Source organism: Temnothorax longispinosus, chromosome 9, assembly GCF_030848805.1.
Source record: "Temnothorax longispinosus isolate EJ_2023e chromosome 9, Tlon_JGU_v1, whole genome shotgun sequence".
Classification (NCBI taxonomy): Eukaryota; Metazoa; Arthropoda; class Insecta; order Hymenoptera; family Formicidae; genus Temnothorax; species Temnothorax longispinosus.
In genome coordinates, this window is record NC_092366.1 from 17679257 (window position 1) to 17701829 (window position 22573).

The following is a 22573-nucleotide window of genomic DNA, read 5'->3' on the forward strand; positions in this document are numbered from 1 at the left end:
GGAAAAAAAACAAATTAGAGCCAAAGATAAGACTGTGAGAGGTTTATAATAATTGTAATAAAAGTAGTCATGATATGCATTTAGGTAGTAAGGCGTTTTAAGTGTGGATGGACGAGTGTGGTTAAGGAAAAATTTTTCATGTAAATCAAGTCCCTTCCCAGGTATTGTAAGCTGAAGTAAATTCTATATATTCTATTAAAAATAAAATCTCATTAAATATATTAGAATATGTTAAATTAAGTTAAATTATCAAAATTAAGTTGTAAATAGATGTAGCTTTATTTTGTTATCAAATGCAATCATTTACTACAGCTCATGTCTCGTATTATATTGGTTTAAAAATGAGAAAAAAATTTCATTAAACTGTCTATACGTCATAAAATTTATGATTAGAAAAGCATTTGATGATACTGAAAAGCGTCCTGTATAACTATCAAAAAATTAAGATCTATTGTAAGTATTATAGATAGAGGAAGACACTGAGAGAGAATACGCAATCGAAATTTCAATCTTTACGGACTTTGAACGTCGCGAGTTCACGTTGCACGCGGCGGACGAATGGAGCCAACCGGTCTCTCGAGCCTTATCTGCAAGCATGCTATCCAAAGGGTCTCGTGCGTATGGCGGAAGTCAAAGGGGGACGAAGGGGGCCAGCTGTGCGGTAACAGGCATCTCACGGTCAAATGCCGGAGTATATCGTCCGGAGCTCTCGAGATCTCGCGGTTTATCTTTTTTTACCGATTTGCCCGCGCGCAACAAACCCCCGTAAGCCGAATAAAAACTTTTCCCTCGCGATCGCGGGACGGACGAAGTCCAACGAAAACGAACAGGAGTTACGACATGAGTTCAAATTACACTATAATTTGTTATTCTAATTGCAATGCGTCTAACGAAGAGATATATCCATACGAACTTTGAATTTTATTTATAAGTATATTAAGATGAAAATTTTTAATTAAAAAAGACTAGACCATTGAATTTTGCAGGAGAAATATCAACAAAGACAACATGGCAACGTAGGCAATAGTAAAAAATAAAATAAACTCATATTGCAATCACCCTTCATTCTACAATGATGAGAAATCGATGTATCATGAAATATTCATTCTCTTCTCTCATATGCGGCGATTAAGACGTCATTTTTATTTCAGTCTGCTTTCGGCATTCGGATGGAAAAGTTTTGCATTACTTGTGCAAGTATAATGTTAAAGTAATGATGCCTTATTACTGATCTGATGCAAACACGGTCTCCTATCGCACTTTTATTAAAAATTAATACAAAAAAGAGAGTGGCAGAGTCCATTAAAAATAAATTATCTTTATACATATAGCTTTTTCCTTGAGAACATAAATCGATGCACGCTAAATCTATTTCTTGTAATGTATTTACTTATTAACTTAACAATTAACATACTTTAACATGTTACCTGATATACAGTTAATATATTAAATGATATGTTAAAATACATGTAATCATGCAGAATACGAAATTTATTTTTAAAAATTACCATAGATAAAGCTCACAAACTACGTAGTAGTGATTACATTTTAGTCCAAAGTTCAACAGTGCAGCTGTGTTGAATCTGGCAACTTACTTGTATTCAGGCAATAATTATTGTAAAAAAAATCACTCATAAAAACTCATAAAATATTTTTCCAAAGAGAATCACAATCGACCTTGTAATAATATCGATTGTTCAAATTCTTCGTGTTCACTATCGTTTTATACCGATAGCTGACCTAAATATCTCTAAGAAGAAATGGAGAAGGTATACTTACAAAATACATATATGTTCTATTCAATGGTAAACATAGCAGGGTGATTCTGAATTTATGTAACATGTCTGTACTAATTTGAACGACAGATTAGAATCACGCAGCTACATTTTATATAAAGTACTTGATATATATGATATATATATACTGTCATACGATCTATGCTATTACATGATCACATATCGCATGCCGGTAACATCGACTTACATCGAGAACAAAATTGTCATGCTGGAAATAAGAAATAGATAAATCAAAGCGACAGAAATAGTTAAAATAATAGCAACAGCCGTTCAACTAGCGGCTAAATTACAAAATACGCCACGGAATTCTACGGCGATATAAGAAAATTTAAAAATAAGTGATAAAAATATCAGAACGAGAAGATTGCAGATATATAAATAGAGGAAAATATGACTATATGTAAGATGCGATTTAAATTGTAACGTATAAATGGGAATCGCAAAAAAAAACGTGCTTGAACCATTACGGCGAAGCGCGACAACTCAAGAAATTCGGGGATTCATCGAATGCGTTTCGAGAAGTCCTACATGCGACGGTGTAAGACCCACAGCACGTTTAATTTAACATCCGTGGGCCGTTCGCATCCGGGGGCGCAGAGAGTCGTAATAGCACAAGCGACAGCGAGATAGAAAATACAGCAGAGAGATCTCATGCGAGCGTTTGCAGCGTATGACGCGCGATGCATAACGGTGCAAGCTCATATGTCTATCTACGAGTTACGCAGCGCAGCATATCCCGTGCGTTTACGCTACGACTCACTGTTTATCGTCCACGATCATGGTGGCGGTTCTCTATCCGGTCGCTCTTATTTCCAAGATCAACACTTCACCCGGCGGGGTGCCTCGCTGTGCGCGATTCGGATTAATCGACACTGCAAGAAAAACCATTCCCAAAGTCGACAAAAGTTAGTGAGATCTCCGGGGTGCATGCGGTGCGGGGTGCATTCAACGCTCTTCGTCGTCGAAATGGCCCTCGACACGACAGTTAGAAGCCCTCGAGATCGTCTTGGCAGATACGTCGAGAGGACTTCTTGATCGTTCTCCCGACCTTCGTACTGTCGTGGCGTTATCGTGACGCGCTCGCCGATCGTTAAGAACGACAAATAAAGAGAATCGTTAATATCTGAAGGCGATTTATTGCGGTATAAACGATCGCAAATGCGAAGTATATTGTAATCTTTAAATGTTGTCTAAAATCTTTTAAATGTTGGAGTATTTAACGTATAAAAAATTAGTTTTGCGACGATACCGAAAAGACCATTTGCTGAATTATAAACTCCAGTAAATTGGAGTAAAGGTGACAAAATACATATTAGAGTTTGAAGAAACACACTCAAAACGTCAATATAACTTTACGTTTTTTAAATTCATCCACAGACGATAACATTCCATATCGCAAAATCTGTTCGGCTGTTTTATTTTCTTAAGTGCAGAAAACAAGACCATATGTTTATGTAGCAAACTTACATTGCATGATAAAATCATGTTGTGTACACGTCAAGTTGAACTGCTGCATATGTAACAATAACTTATACTTACACATATGCAAACAATGTAAAAAAAAGAAAGAAAAACACTAGTGAAATATTTAACGTATGAATAATGCAAACAAAAAGGCTCAACTGGACGTAAGTTAATAAGTCGCATATAACAAACTGATTTAAAAAAATATGCAAATGCACGATTAATTTTCGCGCTATAAAAAGTGTAATCAAGCTATTGCTTGATAGTTCAGAATTACATCCGTCGCTTTGCCCGTTTAGCAAACAATGCGTGAGCTTTGACAGGCGGTATCATTTATGTATCGTTATAGCACTCCCCGAAGTGCACTTACGCAATAATGCAAAACCCGAAGAGACGGCAATGAGATGAATCGGTCCCTACGAAGAATGATTTCCGATACACGAAACGCCACGTTCGCGAAAAATTCTTCGATATCGTCCACAATTTGCCCGTCGCGGTCTTCACGGTCCGTTAACCGCGCGGCAACTGATGACTCGGTCAAGTGCACTTTGCCCCCGATACACGCGTGCACGTGTCAATTCGTGGCGGAATGCACGCATTGCAGTCGAAACCTGAGCGCAAAATGTTGCGCGATGACGACAGCGATCAGCCGATTAGCCGATTTCCGAGGTTCAACCCCTGCGGCACTGAGTTCATCTTTATTCTGTTACGTGTAATGTAAAGTCCAAACACGATTTTTTTCTAAAGCAACCGCGTTTTAATTCGCATTCGATTTGCATAAACTATACATTACGCATGAATTCTTATCTTCGACACGAAGGTGCAAAGAGCAGCCGGTCAAAAAATTATCGGATTTAGATCGGATAAGAAAATCTCTTCATAAAATGGAATGTTTTGCGCGAAACGAACAAATAAGACACAATGGTATTGACGACATACATATACAACATAACTGAGATAATGTAACAGAAAAGTATAAAAATCGCAAACGAAGCATTTCTTCCACCGGTATCGCACTCAACCGACACGATACTTTGTATCTCCTTGCTACTTTTACGGCCGTATCTCGAAGGGCAATGAATATGGACGAAGCATTATAAATATCGCAAGAAACGCGTACCTTGTGCTCGGCCCATTTTACGAGACTATTACGATCCAAAGTTCGCGTTTCTTGACGCAAATAACTATTCAGACTCGCCGATAAGAATCGACGGTACAAAGAACGAGGACAATATTGATGATAGGCGGCGCCCGTTCAAGTTTAATCCGCTCCGCGAGATTGCATGAAATTTATTACCAATGGTACACAACTTTATCTTTCTGTAATCAGAAATAAACATTTGATACGTAATTAATTTTGACGTACGTCAATTACATATAGAAACATGAAAAATCTAAACGCGCCAAGCAAATCCGCGAACAATGTCGAAGTATTTTTCGCGAATGTGGACGGGACGACGTTTCGCAATACCGCAAGGATTCGTCGTATAGAAGGAACAAGAATCTAAATTCACAAAGTGTCATGGCTATCAATACGTCTCGGAGTTTCATTTTGCTTACTTTTCTGAAAAAAGAGTCAACCGAGTGTAATATGTATAAAACGTTTCGAAGAAACCATGCTGACACAAAGACATGGGAAGTTACGTCGTCAACTTCCCGTGTCTTTGTGTCAGCAATTTTATTTTAAACGCTTTACACACATATATGCTTTCTCAATTAATTATACAGTCTTATTTTTATGCTCCGTGTGAACAGTCGTTAACGTGCGTTAACAAGTTGGTGAAAAGGTTAAATTCAATGTCAGCTTGTGTCTTTCGAGGATTAAAGTCCGCTGAGCATAATTATATTTCAAAACATTGAGTAATCAGGTTTTGTGTAATGCAACTACTCGCTGTGAGATTTTGCGCGTCTGGGCTTCTTTCCACTCGTTCGTTTTATCGGCGAGTCCGAAGTTCGATATCGTACGAGCGAAGACGTACAGAAAGGACGTCGTAATACCGATAAAGGTCCGTCTACTGGCACTATTCCACACGTTGCGTCATTACTCGTATTCGTGGCCGTCATTCACCGTTGTGTCATCACGACGCACACTCGCGACACGTTGCGATCGATTATACTTCCCGACACTTAGCATTTATAAACTAATTTAAAAATTAATATAATTAAGATCAACGCGTGAATAATATTGTTTAACTTGCGTAACGTAAGTGCCACGTTGTTATTATTTTGGATAAAGATCAAATCGTTTTAAGCGACACGAGTTAGTCTCAAAGTATTTTTTTTTTTATTGTTTGTACCTATATTTATTTGCATTATATTCGTACGGTACTAAATCATAAAAATAATCAAATTAAACTGATTTTATTATTTTTGAAAACTATATGTCAGCCAAAAATATTTTCGCTTCGATATTTAGAGAGACATTTTAAAAACGAAAGGGTTGAAATTTATGTTGTATATTTATGGTGGAATAAATTATGAGAAATAATCATAAAAAGGGCACGGAATGGCTTGCTTTAATATGAATCATGACGAGCGTTAACGACTGTTCCTATGAATCATCACATGTTTCTGAGAATCGCAAAAGGCATTGCCCTCTTTAAAGAAATACTGTCCTTTACTACACTGTTTTCATTCATACTTTTTTACTTGAAGATAAGCTTTCCTTTAAATTATCCCTAGGTTTACGTTCACGTTAATTATAAGCGCATTTAAAGTCACGAACAGATATCGTTCTTCCTTCCGTGACGTATACGTACTACACCAACTTTGGTTAACTTCGTTCAACAAAACGGGTATCGGCAATAACGCTACTGACCCAATTTTACGAGCACACACATATACTTTAAAGCACATAGAAATAAACTGCACTCATATCCGCAACACACGGATGACCCGTCCTCCACGACGCATTTAGCGAACGTGACACAATCGCATATGCAAGATAATTCGACACCGCACTAACAAGCTTCTAAGGATTGTAACTTAACACGAGTCAAATAAGACAGAACCGAACGTTCACTGTTATTCGTTGTATATCGTTGGTAGAATAATTTATTTATGGAAAGAGTTCAAGGAAAACATAAATATCTAAGATCACATTCGCTCATATTAATTTTGAACTGGAATTTTAAACTAGATATACTGAGCTTACATCACTTTATAAATTTACATTAACAAGATAAATATCACTGGAAAAACCAATTATCTCAACATTTATGTTTCTCTCGAATATAAATGCTTTATTCATTCTTTTTATTTACATCAAAAGCATTCGCGTGAACCGTTTGTTAAATTATTAATATTTTATTGCGAAAAAATGATAATTATATAAAAAATACATTAAAATGATTATATAAAATGTAAATTAAATATGTTTCTTAAAACATGCGTATCGACATTTAAGATAATTTGTTTTATTTTATTTATTTATTTATTTATAGCTTGATATGTTGACAATGTTAACTCCCCCTCCCCCTTCACCTCCTGCGTATGAGGCACTGCTATTATCTAATCTGATAATATACGCGTCTCAAAACTACTTTCCTGAACTTTGATCTGAATACTTATATATACGCGATAAATTCGACGATTTCTTGACATTTTCACTCGTTAATAATAAATCCAAGTCTATTTTACATTAAAAATCCATTTTTAAAGAAGATAACATGAATAAAACAATATTATGTCTTTTTAAAAATATTTATACATTCAGGTAATTAATATCATCACATTCCACTCTGTTAAGTCAATATCTTGTAATGGAGGTCTTCCAAGGGACCCATATATAACAAAAAAAAGAATAAAACATATGACTTGTTCAATGATACTGCTTCACGTATGCAAATGAAAGAAAGATGGGACTCGAACTGGTTTTTACATAATAATCTATCGCGCCGCTTATGTAATGACTAGACTATCCTCAATCATATATGTTAGTATTAGCCTCCTTGCGTCGGCAAGAAAAGTAGCGTTAAATGCGCAATTCTTTTTTTTTTTGCGCAATTAATGTTTAAATAAATAAATATTATAATCGAGATAATTATATTAAACTATAATCTAATATAATTGATCATTTGCTCAAATATCTCGTCAAATAACATGTTTATCTCTTCGTTTTGCATGATCGACGATTCCCAAAATTTTGGGACATGAGATCGATTGTATTATCGGTAGGATATCGTATTAACGAAATGACAGTTTGACAAAATTTGTTGATAGTACGTTGACGATAGTAATTGATGAGAGAGCCCATCACTCTCAATGGGCGATCAATATCCTCAAGGACATTTCAGAAAATTGTGTTGACGTTTGCGCGCGTATATCTATAATATACCTCGTAGATTATACCAATCAATTATAAACAGAAATAGCAGTGTACACACAAAAACCGTACAAACGACGGTAGCAAATTTTACGGAAGTTTGTCATATGATAGAGTACTTCGCCAATTAAGGCGAAAGAATCAAAATTCAAATAATTGATCGATGCGTTTTGATATCAGTCAATCACATTTTAACGCGCATTATTACGCTGCCCATAGTTACGTAAAGTAATTACATTCACGCGGTATCAATGATCATCGTGACGGTCCTGCGAGCGTAAGAACGGAAAAATACAGAATGCGCTGAATTAATTAAATCGTTCAAGTGCGAAAGTGATTATGTGCGCTGATATGTGATCACGATTAAACTGCGAGAGAAAATTTTCTGCCCGTCGCAAAATTTTTGATTTGACACGCCACTATACCGCACATAATGCGTTTATAAACTGAATTGCTGCTAGATCCAGATTGAATCAATTGTTGGAGTCGGTAAACAGAGAAACCCCGGTTTCACACTCTTTAATTTTCCGTCCGATCACGTCGCATTTAAAACTAGTGATCTAAGGCCGAACAAAAATCGAGTTCGAGTACGATCTAATTGCAAGAGGAACTCTCATGAGTACCTGGGAAAACAACTTCCTGAAAACAGCGGTTCGAAGAAGACTAAGAAAGATAAAATGAAAGATGATCTTATACATGGTAGTTTCATAGAAAATGTAATTCAAGAGTTTAAAAACTTTTTTTATATTGTTGTTCGTAGAACGATTAATAAAACTTTTGCTCTAAGGAAATGCGGTCTAATCTTGAATAATTAAACACAAACATGAAGAATTTCTAAAGCGTTATCGAAATTACATAGAAGATATCCAGGTCACCCGACCAGGTTGCAGCGACACTGTAAATCGTGTCACTGATTCATCGCTGTGAGGCTTCTTGAAAATTACTATATTCTCTTTGCCTAGAAATACGTTAATACAATTTGAATAAAGAAAAAATCTGTTCTGTTCATCAAAATAGGTCGCGTTGAAGTATGTGCACTAATGTTCATACATGCGTATCCATATTAACAATCTCCTGGCCGTTAAAAATAGACACTGCATTTTTTTACGTTTAGATTATGATGTGACCTGAATAGAAACGGCTCGATCAGGAAGTGTTATCGGATCATGAACGTATATTAAATTATCGCATTTGAAATCAGGATGTGTCGATTTGCGCGTGATTATACGTTTACTAAAGCAAGTAGTTCGAACTCACAATCACATCGGTCTGGGAAAAAAAAACCGGTTTCACCCGTTTCACCGCCGCAAGAGCGGAAGAGAACCAGCGGAAGAGGGACCACGAGGGGAAAGAGATTTCACGCTACATCGCTATTATTAATAACTTCGTGCGCGGCCAACGATGAAACCACCATGTACTACTTTACGGATTGTTTCCGTCTAGACGATCATCCACGTCCGTCTAACTCGGATGCACTACGCGTCATACTTATGATCTCGCGATTCTCGCAGCTGCGCCCGATCTCACTAATGCTTGGCGGACATGTCGACAAATATGAAATATACATAGTTAAAAATAGACAAAGAAACTGCTTTGCAAAACGGATTGATAAATCGTGATCATAAATCACCGAATATAATAAATCGTCTTCTAGAATTCATCGGAAGTATATAGCTAACAAATAAACGATTTACGATCATGTTTTGCGCAATGTTTATTGTAGTCGGTATCGGTATACGAGTGCTATTTCTAACACATTGAGAATTAACATCATTAATGTTTGTGTTGTACGTCTTCATGTATATTCTAACATGGCATAGGTGATTCACAGCTAAACGAAAAAAACCAACATAAAAAGAATGATAAGAAAATACCGGCAGTATTTTAACCAGTGGATTGAGTGGGTTTATAAAAAAGTTAATATTTCATCTTAATAAAAATGGAAATTACTTAATAAATAATATAACAAAAATTGCAAAAACTAAATCATCATAGAAATAAGAAACGACATTCTCCATTTTTATGTTAAAATAAAATTAATTCAATATCAACGAAAATTATTCATAATGTTTTTTGCTACAATAAAAAAGTCTTTATGTAATCTGTTACACGTGTGCGGAAAGCAATAAAAAACCGAGGTATATTATCTCGTCAATCGATTATACCTGTGTTTATGCGTAAAATGTCGAAGTGATTAGCATATGATTGTATAAAGATAATTCACCAAACCAATATGTGAATCTTACATTTTCATCACTGCGCTCCCGCACACGTTTAAAATTACAAGAATCTCTCATAAAGCTCATAACTAAGTTATAACATGTAATAAGATGACGAGTGTGCAAAATTCTAATTATAGCGATACGCATTTTTGGACTCGCAAATAAGATCGAATAAATATTTGCAGGCTGGCACAGTGCCATATTCATTTACGTAAATCCTTCGTTCATTGATAAAGGCGTCGACTAACATGATCACCGTCGATCTCGTTCGATGTTGACCGTGAATTTGCAAAATCAATTATTCTGCTGCGGAATGATATAAGAGGCTCGCGAGTTAATAACGACTGAATTCGATCAGTATACATTGACAACGAACGATAAGCAAATGATTTTTCATTTGGTTTTCCGATCAGGGGGCGATAATTCTTAACGACAATTCCGTTATCGTTAAGTATATTTACGTTGCAGATATTACAGATGGTAAAAAAGTCGACAATATAACGATAACGAAACTGTCGTTAAGAGTTACAGAATAGACCCAGTATAATAACGAAATATAATAACCCAGTATATAATAAAGCCCAATAAACAGGAAGTTTATGCAACGGTTGGTTCAGAATCGTCGAGAAAATGTTGACGCGAAGAGGAAAATAATGACGAGTCTTTCGAGGAAGTATATACGCTTCCGCTCGGTATCAGCGAGATCATATCACCGATATGGATCCAATTGATTCAGCCAGATAAATTGCAAATCCGACGAAGTGTGACGTGTAACGCTTAAATCCTGCACGCAGAACGAATGGAAAGTTTAACATTGACTTTTGCAACGTTATTCGTAGAAGACGTTACGGTACATCGAATCGAAGAATGCGCGGCAAATTCCAAGCTTCTGACGCCCACAGGTAGTGGACGATTACTCGCAACGAACAACAGCAAACCGAGCCCATCGCTTACCTCGCGACAACGCGCAACGGTCGGTTCCTCCTCGGCGCCTTCCTGCTCACCGAGATCGCTGTCGCTTCCAGCTGGTCGCTGTTCGCGTTTCCCACCGCGCGATCGCGCGAGAGGAAATTATCACTATGCGCGATTCAAGGGTGTTGGTTCAAGAATGGTATGGGTGTCGCATGTGCGCGTGTGTGTGTGCGATTCGCGCGTACACCGCCCGTTCTCCGCGCGCCGCGCGCCGTGTCGTGTACGTGGCCACCGAGGTGTAAAGGACGGATGAGGGGGTGTGCGTGTCGCGTAAAATGAGAGAGGCGATCGGCGGCACCGCGCTTCGAGACGCTCGACGAACGACTGAACTCGCACCGACACACCGCGATTCACATCGCGGCATCGCGCTTCCCGATTTATCTTTGATCTTTGGCCGTGGACCGACCGCGCGTGGACCCTGGGATCTCGCCCGATAACGCCGTGCGACGATCGAAGGTGGAAATGACGTGCACACGAGGCGCCAGGACAGCTCAACCCGGGACCCGGGACTCGGACGTCGGCGAACGGGGATTCCGACCGCTCACAGACGAATCCGTCACGCGTCCCGCTTTCCCGAGTTTCATACAAACTCCCGGATGAACTTTCGAAAGCCTGTTGCTAACGACTCGTAGCGATCTTGAACGAATGCTACTTGCTGAATCAGAATCTCGATCGAGGAATTGCTGATTTTTTTCCTAAAATCGACCACTTGCTTTTATATTGCGCTTGAAACGGATAACGGTTGTGAAACGCGTATCGAATCGCGTAACACTTTATTAGTCGGATGGAGTCACGATTGATTATAACGAAAGGCAGTCGAATAATCGATATGCCGATTCACCGTAGTAATAGTAACACATTCAACGTTACAGCCAACCAGGTCGGCGCCTTAGTGTCCTCACGGTCGTGCTCCGGCTTCCACGTCCCAAACTATCTAGATCAAGTCCGCCTACGAGCACCAATAATACTGCGCCACGCTAAAAGCCTGAGAAACGAGTATTCCAAGATCCGCTTGCACGCGCCGTAACGTCATCATTCTCTAAAGCAGACGTATCAAACTAGTGTTGCATCACGGGCCACATAAGCTACTTTACATTAGCGTGTTTTCAATGTTCAAAAAATAAAATATGATTTTTTTTACAATTATTATATTTAGTTACAAAGTGAAGGACTGCATTGAAAATTATTCAAATGCAAAATTCCAACTAAATTGCATGTAAATAGAAATTAATTCATTTACCTCAAAATAATTGATATTTTTTCCAACCAACTTTCTTCACACACAAAAAGTCTCCGTTGGCTACAGACTTTTTGTCAGTGGTGTGTGCCACATGTGTGTTTGACATACCTGCTCTAGAGGGACGAAAAGGAAACGCAGGTATCTTTTACTGATTTTAGGCAGCTAATTTTAAAGGGAACTCGTGACCCTCGTCAAAATAACTCCCGACCTGCTACATAAATTTTAATATATTACAAAATTAATTAGATGTCAAAATTGTTCAATAATTTGATGCTACAAATAAAATATGTTTGACATATTCCAATGATTTTTTTAAGGTATTTAATTAGCACTTAATTCTAGTGTTTATTTTTCGAATTTATATATTAGACATTTATCTGTTTATGAAAGATTAACTTAGCATTAAGCCACCTTCTTATTAAGTATCTAATTACCTGTCGAATATTTCGAAGTGATTTCATCAAAGTGAACTTTAGCATCTAAATAGTATTTCATTTTCAGCACATTAAAATTTAGCGCTAATTTAATGAGAATCGTAATATGAAGGATTCGCAATGAAACATTACGGGTAAAACTCATTGTCAGCATAACAAGTATTCATAACAAGTCGTTATTTGTATTGGACCATTCAGGCTACATCGAGGTCAGCATACGTTTGACCCACTTCTCAATCAATTTTTCAATCACTTTCTCAGAACTTTTTCAATGTTCATCGACTAGCTGAGGGTTCAGATTTTAATTACAAACGCCAATTTGCAGAGCATATCTGGCTCCGACAACCATCATAAAATATGCTCAGAGAATATACTCAGCAGCTAATGAACAATTGTGTAAAATCCGTTGTGCATTATTCGTCAATTTACGTGTCAATCCCTTCCCCTATCTAAAAAATCAGATGCTATCAGATACTGTCAAAAAACCTCGACACTTCCGTTGAAAAATGGTCTTAAAACGCGACGGCGAGGTACCTCTTCCCGGATCACCCTGTATATCGAAGCATCACGAAAACGTCGCTTACATTATCGCGGATCGTGGCCGAGGAGCGTCGCGCGGCGAAGGGCTTCCTGTCCCGCGGGGGGATCTTCGCGTCACGTGTCGGAGTATTTCCGCAGCCTCCGCCTCGGGTTTCCGCTGACGCGATCTATCCTCAATGACGCTCGATCGGCGACGTCATCGTCGCCACTGGATCCTCCGAATCTTCCACTCGACGCCGTTTTCCGCGCGCGTCTCGACGAACTCCTGACACCCGTCGTATCACGCGCGTGCCGCACGACCGGCTTCGGGCACCAGTACGCACTGACGACGCCGACGCGGAACACGGACCAACCTAGGGATCAACGCCGCGGCCATCTTGCCGCCTGAAACTAGCGGGATCGATGGGACGCCACGAGCGTCTCCTGTCGGCATGGCGCGACGCGACGCGGCGCGGCGCGGCCTTCTCTCGGTCAGGTGCTTCTCCCTTTTTTCTTCTTTCAGCCGACACGGTTTACAAAGATAAAAGGTCCTAAGACGAGACCTAATTAGTCCTTAGGCGTGTCTCGCGATCTACTCGCGAGTTTCCGGTCTCGACAACGACTCCTCTTTCGAACAGCCGCGCTCCCCCGCGCTCCCTTCGCCGAGAATTCCTCGTTGCGGCACGGTTAATTCGAAAACGGTCGATCCTTGATTTGTATCGCCGTCTCGCACCGTCACCCTTGACCTCGCTTCGAAAACGCGCGTGAGACCGTACGTACAGCGTGTTTGGTTTTCACTAATATACAAACAAGACGAGCCGAAATATTCAACGCACGACGGTAACACGCGCCCAGCACTTGCCAAACACCGATCCGGCATTCAAAAACACTCGTCGAACGCGCATGCTAATGCGTAAATACACGGAAAAAAAGGAATATTTTTGTTTTGAAAGTATCTTCAGTTTCAATGGAAATAGTGGAAATCGTGAAATAGGATGGATGTCTTTTATATAATTCAATCAAGAAAACAAGTTGAAATAAAAGGTTGATACTGTTACAAGACTATAAATTGTTACGTATATACGAAACAATATAAACGCGTTAATTTGAATATGTAAGTTTTACTTGACTCTTATTTTTTTTCTGTGGACGATCGCTCTTTCGTTACACCCGAATCTAAATCTTGAAAAATCGGAGCGTTTCATTGAAAACGTTGGAAATCGTACATCTTTAAAATAAAAGAGAATGAGAGAAAAGTCCGATTCTCACGTATGCTTCTTCGTTTTTTTTTCCTAAGTCGAAGGAAAAGCAGGTATGGATGCCTTTCTATTCTTTCTCTCTTCGGTATTGCATCGCATCAGTCGTGTGCCCCTTTGCGTGGGCCGCAATACGATCGTGCATTCGTGCCGGTCACTCACAATCAGAAAGTCGCGCATGTAGCACGTGCTGGTCAAACCGTCGACCAGGCGCCGAAAATACCGCATTGCGAGTTGAACTTAATAATCGACCGCAAAAGAAAAAGCGATACTTGAGCGAGGGAGGAACCATTTATGCGCGTCACTTGTTTACGCGGGCAATTAATATACATCGTGCAACAATCTACGCGTTAATACACAACGATATCTTAAGCGATTATCGTTACTGGGTCAATCTATAATAAATCTACCGTTCACGCCGTCCTGCAAAGATACACGTTAGTTTCATACATTCCATACGGTAACGTGCGTGCACGTCGAAAAACGGTAAACATTCCGATCTCCGCTGGGCTCTTCTTACCTCGAATGCCCGTGAAACGTTCCACGGTTCTCGTTTAGCAGCGTTTAGCGTCGTTAGGGTGTAAACGAGAGGCAAACGTCGCTACATCCGTTCAACGTGATGCAAAACGATATTCGGCGATATCAACAAACCGCAGCCTCTAAGCGCGTAACAGACTCCGTTCAACTTTCGCGAGGCGAGATCTCCGCCGGGGCTACGTTACCTTATTCGTCCAAAACGATGCTGCGACTTTCGGCTTTCGGCTCGGTAGTCCGCGCGATAGTTAAACTCGTTCCAGTTGCGTGGGTCGGTGTCAGACGAAACTCATCGCCACTACGTTACAACGCGCGTCCGGAACGTAGTACTTGCCCGCGGACTGTTGGCAGCCCGACTCGGCGGAACAGCGAACAGCCGGTACGCGGCGGGCGCGCGGGCGGCCGCGGCGCGGATCTCGATATAGACGATAGACGGCCGGCTTGCGCGCGGACCAATCGGACGGCGAGTCGTAGTGGGCGGGGATGTGGCGTGATCCTCGGTGACGTCACGCGCCCGTCGGCCCGCGATCGATAACTTGAAACTCGCGTGCCCTACGCTCGCACGAATTTCACGTTGGCGCGATGCATCGGCGATCGATGGCATATGCGTTGTCCATATATGCGTTGTGCAGGTACAACAGGAGGACGTATCACGATTTTTTCCTCCCGTCAACCGAGCTGCGAAATCGGCCGAATGGATCGCGTCCGTGTGGAATTGATCGAAGCCCGCTTTCGGTGGAATCGGGCGATGCCGTCCCCGCGCTTTTTTATTCAAACGTTTTATCAGGCGAGCGGAGATATCGCAGCATGTATATTTATCGACGGCGCGCGAGACATATTATTTTTATCATTTATCATACGTACGTGAAAATAAATCGTCAAATGTTGCGTCTTGGGCTCGCGGGAGGTTAAATGTTAATCGAAAAAAGTCTGATATCCATGCGAATTATGTATAGACTAAAGATATATATTGTTGAATCGTTGCCGGCCCGAATTCTCGAATAATAAAAGATAAGATAGACTTGTTGTAAAAATCAATAAAAATGACTATTTCAGGAAACGACAGAATAACAAAACTTGGAAAAAGTTGGATAATTATTTACACAATACTATATTATATATAAGTGCTCGTTATATTATACAAAAATAGAATTAGAAAACGTCTACTCTATTGTCCGTTAAAAGCGACACTTTTTTTAAATTTTTTTTTTAAATTTCTGTATCTAATATCCCATAAATATTGTAACAAAATTAAAATAATCGAGAGGAACCGGAACACCTGGAATGGATTGCGTCACAGCGCGGGAGTATACTTGTGCGCAGTAAAACTACAGTGAAATTACTGGAAGGATTAACATTTAAACTTTATTAAAACCAACAACAGAGTAACAAGAGCAACAACAACAAAGTCGATGTGCCTCAAAAGCAGCCCGCGGCAACTGCATCCTCGCTCTTTCTCTCTCGCTCTCTCTCTCTCCCTCTCGCTCTTATTCTTTCGTTTCTTACAAAAAAATCAACCTGCCTCGTGTCACCTGTCACCCTACCACCGCCGATCAACGACCAACGTCCAAGTTCGAGCTCGAGCGCATTGGAGCGCATCTCGGCGACGATCTCGTCACTGCGAACGAGCGAGCGCCTGGAGACCTGCGACATTAGTAACATATGCAAATGAACACACAGAGATTAGAGGCGTTACCGTCGGTGACGATGACGATGCAGACGATGGCGACGAACGGGAGGCGCGTGTTCCGGCCGCGATCCTCGTCTCGCAACTCGCAACACACACAGAGAGAGCACATAAAACCCCATTCGCGCTAATGATCGGCCGGGCAGCCCCTCACGGGCACCGTTACGATCGCTAAAAGCAATGCAAGGAGACAAGCGAGCAAGAGCATGGTGCGTGTCGTTACCGGGACGGTTAAGAGGTTAGTGACACGGGGGACGCGCCTCACGCTCACGCGCCCGTCGTCGGCGTCGTCCCCGGCGCGCCGCGATCTCGTGCGATCAAGCTCGCACACTGTACGCTCACCTTCGCGACTCTTCCCGCTTCGCGCCTCGATTCCGCTAGGCAGGACCACGGTTTCCTCCTGATCGCGTTCCCGCTCCTGCCTCAGGGCGTCGCCGATAAAGCCGATCTTGCGGATCGCGCCGTCCTCGCTCTCGTCCGCGCTGGTCGCGACGGTCCTTCCGCGTCTGGTGGCCAGCTCCTCGATCTCCTGTTCGTGCTCGTAGAGACTGGCCGCAGCTAGTTGCAGGTCGCGAACGGCCCTGGACAGGTCCAGCTCCGCGTCGGCGGTGGAAGCGTCCTCGAGACGGTCGGCAATGTTGGCATCACCTTGGTCCCAATCGTCGCTCGTTAAGGAATCGCGCTTTGAAGTTCCACGAGCACGTTCCTGGAGTCTCGGAGTGACGATAGGCCGATCGTCGCTCGTCGGCTCGTCCTGGCTGTAGGGCGTGGAGCTGTTGCGCGCGCTACCACTTTGGTCCTCGATCTCGGAGCCACGGGACACCGAAGAGTTCTTGCGAGCGGATAGCTGACTGTCGCGCAAGCTGTCGGCCACGTTGCCGAAAGCCTCCGCGATCAGCTTGACGTTCTCATCCGCCACGCGAAGATAGAAATCAAGGTTGCTGGCTGCCGGCGGCGGCGTCGACGTCGAGTCCGACGAAGACCTCGTGGAATTCGAATCGGTCGGGCTCGCCGTCTTCTCGCTCCCGACATTCCGCTCGTTGTTGGCAGTGTTGGCACCACGCTGCGAGTCCGAATAATGGCTACCCAAGGAACGTATACGTATACTCGTCGGAGGTTCGTCGACCTCGATGTCGACGCCGAAGTCGTTCGACTTATCGGCAGCGACGGCAACGACGGGATCGTCCGCGTTCGGCGATTCGATCGGCGCCGGCGACGCCGCGTCATCGTCGTCTTTTATCAAATTAACTAAATCTTGGCAGAGGCGACTGTACGCGGTAAAGTCCGTCTCCGTGTTGTGACCGCTATTGGCTGCCGAAACGTTGGAATCCGAATGCAGGTACTCGTGCCAAAATCCGTCGTTCAGGATGGCCTTTGAAGATAGCATGACGTCGGATAGCTCCGCGTTACCCGACTCCTTCTCCTTCTTCGGACTTTCTCGCGTGGTCGTCGTCGTCGTCGTCGTATCCGGTGATACGTAGGCGCATATCTTCTTCCGGTACGCGCCTGCCGCCGGATGGTTGCCGTTGATATCGATATCACCTTTTACCGCTAGTTCTTTCCACCTATGCGCTTCGTTATCCGACAACTCGCCGTCGCTCACGACGCGCCTGAGATATTCTGGTCGCTCCTGGATCTCATCTTTGATGGCGTCGAGACTGGGCTCGCGTCGCAGGTGAATCCGATCGTGATTGATCAGCCCGTAAAGATTGGCCGATAGCGATCTAACGGCGCGTTTCTTGCCGCGAGTAACGGCCTCCGATTGTTCCTTCGACACGTCGATCTTGCTCTCCGTGACGCCCCGCGCCGCGACGGCGTCCTTCCTGAGGGATCTGTAAGCCAAGTCGTCCGTGATCACGTCAGGTTCGCACTGCGGTATGTACGACGAGCGCGGCTGTTCCGATTTCGTCGGTGTCGTGTGCAGGTAATCGCTCTCGGTCGCCGCGGTGACGGGTCCGAGCGGTATACCGAACGGCGGCTGCGGGTCGACCACCCGGAGCGTGTTGTTGGCGTGACTTATACTGCGGAAGAGCACGTCGTCGCGAGTCACGTCCGGCTCGTCCCGACGAGACGGATAGGCCGACGGCAAGCGCACGAGATCATCCGCCGAGTCCCTTCGCGAAAGGACGGGCGAGGCGATGAGATAGCTGATGCTGGATAGAGTCGACTGTCCCGCGATATCCGAGAGCGACGTGGGTCTCTCCTTGGGATGCATCCTTCGGTAGGCCATGTCGTCCTTCGTCCTGTCCGGCGAGTCCGGGGTAACCACAATCGCGTCGACCTCGTTTTTACCTTGCTTCTGATTAAACTCCTCCATGCTTCGGCGTTCCGCGCGATCCAGCAGGTCCTCGTCGCCGAGGCGAAGACTGTTGTATATCGCTTCCAGCTCTGACAAAGCTTCCTCGAGGTTCTTCGAGCTTCTCCGTCTCTCCAGAGCTTCCTCGGTCATTTCTCTATTGTTCTCTTTTTTGCTCTCCTCAGCACGATAATTGATGTCACATGTCGACGGAGTAATGGTAGGCGTGATATGTTGTTCGCAGGGAGATCTTCCAGATGACCAATCCGACGCAGATGCGTGCGATGAAATCGCCTCGTAATGTTTATTATTCGTTTCACAGAAGTTCGCTGATTTATTCTTGGCCTTGTACACGCGGTAATTCGCGTCGTTGCGATTGAGCTGATCGTTGCGAATGTTTCTGCGTCTCGTCGTTTCGATTTCCCTGTAGGCCGACTCGTTCGCGCAGTGATGGCTCGAATTATATTTATTGTTTATGCGCTCCAGCGAATTACGAAACTCTGTTTTAGAACTCGAATTTCCTAGCTCGCGTTCCATCGTATCGCGCCAGGCGATCTCGTTGTTCGATCCGTATGATCGAATCTTCTTCCAGGTGGGTCTCGATGCTCCTCTTGCAACATTAGTCTTATTATTATCTTCTTGTTTGAAGTACGTTGGCACATTTTGATGTCTGTTCATCGGATAGGAACTGTATCCGTAACCGAACGCGCGATAACGAGGATCCCTCGGTGGTGGCTCGGGTGGCTGATTGTCTGAATTAATTAATCGGCGATCAACGTTGTAGTCGAACGTTTCCGAGTAATGGCAGGCGTTTTTCGCGGGATATGTAAAGAAGTTCCTAGCTCGATGGCCGTCCGCGTACACGTCGCCGCTGTGATGTCGCGAGATCTTCCCGTAAGTGTTGTTCTGATTCAAGTCCGTGATGTATTGACCTGTAGAATATCTCCTGACATCAGCGAAAGTTTCACCGGAATACGGTAAATTCGCACGTTCCGCATCCCGCAGACTTTCCATGGAAGATTTTTGAGCTGGAAACACGCGCGTGTTCGAGTACACGATCGATCGACGCGGATGTATCGGCGGACGACACAATCCGTTCGTGTCGGCGTAAACAGTGCGTTCCTTATCTTCGATGTAGTCCGAGGAACACCTTTTGTTATACAGGTCGTTCAAAGTATCGCCGCTGCCATTGCCCTCGTCCCGAGATAAGCGCTTGATGTAACGCTCCGTTCGAGCGGCACGAGTTTTCCTATTGCACATATTGCTTTTCTGGCCATTCAGCGCGCTATCCGCGACGTTAAATCTGTTTAAGGAGCTGTTGGATCTGCGACAGTCTTCGTCGGAACTGCTGCCAGCGCACAAATGATCCCTCTTCGCTTCGGCCCGAGCTTTCAGTTTGTTCCTTCGAGACTTCTTCCCTAAACCGTCCAACGAACCGTCGCTGCTACGCGAATGCACCGAGTCTCGACACGAATGCGGCGAATCCATCACGTGGCGAACATTATTTTCGATTTTTATCCGTTTATCGTGCTCCGCCTTGTTCTCTATTGAATGTAGAACAACACCGTCGACGTGCCTGAGTTTGCTAGGTTTTTTCGGTGTTCTTTTACAATAGACGATTTCTTCATCATTAGAGGAACTGTCATAATCCTTTATCGAAGATATTCTTCGCAGCAGTCCACCTATAGACCATTTCTTGTCCTTTTTCTTATCGGATGCACTGGATACTGCGTCACAAACTGGCAAACGCCGAGTTGGAGGCAGGAGACCGTCCATCCTCAATATATCTCTCTTGCGCAGCCCCTTTTTCTCCATAGTAGATATCACCAAGCTTCGCTGATGCTAAAATACCTAGAAGAAAAATATTTGGTTTATCTCACAATTTAATTTCTATACAATGATATATTATAACACGGTTCAATGAATATCACACACAAAGCATGATTTTAATAATTATTAATTTGTAATGCTAATTGAGGAAATCATGAACAAACGCGCGCGCGGAACACTTTGCGAGAAGAATATAGAAAGTGCAAGACTTTATTAAAGTTTCATACGTTCCCATATATTGATTATATTATATTCAACGAACGCACTCGCCGAGTATACAGTGCAAACTTGACGGCCACGTGTTCAGTACTGTAGTCCTTTAAATCTCATTATGCCAAACGTTCTTTTCAACGGAAAGAAAGCAACTCGAGTATCTTTAGTACGATACGCGCGCACACGCATATTTGAGAGATTACTCGGCTCGGCATTCTTAGAAAACGTCGGAGCCTCGCGAGATAAGTAAAACTCGCCGTCGCCGCGCTCTCTCGCTCCGATTATAAATACACCGTCGCGGCGTCGCTACCTTGCTGTGCGCTAACCTCCTCGATGTCGAAATCGACGTGACTCCTTCCTCCTCAGCCTGGACCTGCCAAGTCGCCAAGTGACAATGAGTCACGAGTTCCAGATACTCGATCATTGAAGCCCGCGGCGACGCTGCAGCTGCGCGCGAGGTCAGTGCTCGTCGTCGCCGTCGGGGACGCCCGATAAGCGCGATAACGAACGTCGTATTAACCGCGCGCGCGCCGTCCGCCGTCGCTCCTCGGCCTCGGTCTCTCTCGTTTTCCTCGGCGAGGGATCTTTGACAGCCTCGCCGTCGCGCCACGCCGTGCCGCGCCGTGCCGTGCCGCGCGTAATCGACTCCGATCCGTGATACGGCGCGACGCCTCTCGCCGCTCCAATTTCACTGATTCGACAACTCTCTCAGAGCCCGCGAGGAGGCCCGAGTGACCTCGAAACGTCCATCTTTCTTACGCAGACTTGCCGCACGGAGGAAGTATGTATCCGAGTCTCGGAGCAGCACACACAGAACTGACAGAACGGCCATTACTCGGCGAGCGTCGCGCCAGCGTTCGTAGAAGGCACGACGGCGTCGACGGCGACGGTACCAAACCGTCCAGACCGGCTGCTCGCACCGAACTTACGAGGCAGTAGGCACTGGCAGCGGTTCGTCCTCGAGACCCCACCCATGCTCGCTCGCTCGCTCGCTCGCTCTCCGCGCACGATCTTCGTGTAAAAATCCTCGAGCGAGCACCCACGCGTCGCCGCACCACATCTACAAGATTGTACAGTGGACGGCGTTAATGATAGCGTTTCTTTACCCTGCATTCCCTCTCCAGCTCCAGGAAGCTCGTCTCAAGTCAGTTAGGTAGAGTCGTAATACTCGAATGATAGTGACAATCTGTCGGAAGATATCGCAAAAAAAGATATACGAGCAGCAACTTGGAGTAAATTAAATTCAGAGTGTATATTTACGCGCTATCCGCGATTCGGCTATAAGTTAACTCGTAGTTATAAGTTAGTTTGTATAATTAAACCAAATCAGAAACTTTTACTCTGCTAGTAAATAATTAAAAGATTTTTTATTCGACTTAACTGGCTATCTTTGTTAATTATAATCGACAATCGAAACGTCGTTTGATAAAAAGTCTTTATTGCTACTTTGTATAATTTAATAACCAATTTGTTTTTGCCTTTCGGAAATTGCGGCCTTTACTTGCATCGGCTGCGTTTGTAATTAAATGTTCCTCCAGACAGCTGCGAAACAATATGTTATTTTATTGAGAAACGAACGTCACTGCGTTCTAACCAGCGTTTTCGCAAATTTCCGCAAATACATATTTCGCCGAGCTCTTTATATTCGTTAATTTCGCTAAAACTGATAAGTCTTTCTTTAAACAGTTTAGAGATCGTATAAGCTAAATATCTAATCTTTAAGAGATAATATAAAATATATGCGCTTCTACTTGACACAAATATATTATTGTCAGTATTGTCACTG

The 22573-nt window shown here is 43.2% G+C and overlaps 2 protein-coding genes across 9 annotated transcripts in view; both read right to left on the bottom strand.

Moving 5' to 3' along the window:
• The window catches only part of Acsl (Acyl-CoA synthetase long-chain), a 27096-nt gene extending 11963 nt beyond the window's left edge, over nt 1-15133 (bottom strand). For 3 of the 8 annotated variants that reach the window (XR_011733813.1, XR_011733812.1, XM_071789481.1), the window contains exons 1-2: nt 14950-15133; nt 2557-2668 (exon numbers count right to left, since the gene is read on the bottom strand). Coding sequence is in view for 4 of the 8 variants with exons in the window: in XM_071789481.1 (XP_071645582.1) it covers nt 2557-2576 (20 nt within the window). In the remaining 4 variants the exon portion in view is untranslated. Of the gene's footprint in view, nt 1-2556; nt 2669-10760; nt 11114-13036; nt 13346-14949 lie in introns of those variants that run through there. The other 5 variants (XM_071789482.1, XM_071789484.1, XM_071789487.1 and 2 more) reach the window with 5 other exon arrangements.
• Nucleotides 15134-16100: 967 nt separating this feature from the next.
• Nucleotides 16101-21725, bottom strand: LOC139819773 (uncharacterized). The gene is made up of 3 exons (XM_071789476.1): nt 21098-21725; nt 16791-20595; nt 16101-16405 (listed from the first exon to the last, which is right to left on the bottom strand). The coding sequence occupies exons 2-3, from the start codon at nt 20557-20559 to the stop codon at nt 16377-16379; spliced, it is 3798 nt and encodes a 1265-aa protein (XP_071645577.1). The 5' UTR covers nt 20560-20595; nt 21098-21725; the 3' UTR covers nt 16101-16376.
• Between the last annotated feature and the right edge of the window lie 848 nt (nt 21726-22573).

Bases quoted from the DNA above. Each gene is read 5' to 3' on its own strand.
- LOC139819773 (XM_071789476.1), bottom strand. From the start codon at position 20,559: ATGGAGAAAAAGGGGCTGCGCAAGAGAGATATATTGAGGATGGACGGT. The intron at 16,406-16,790 runs GTGAGCGTACAG...CTAATGTCGCAG, and splicing joins AAGCGGGAAGAGTCGCGAAG to GTCTCCAGGCGCTCGCTCGT.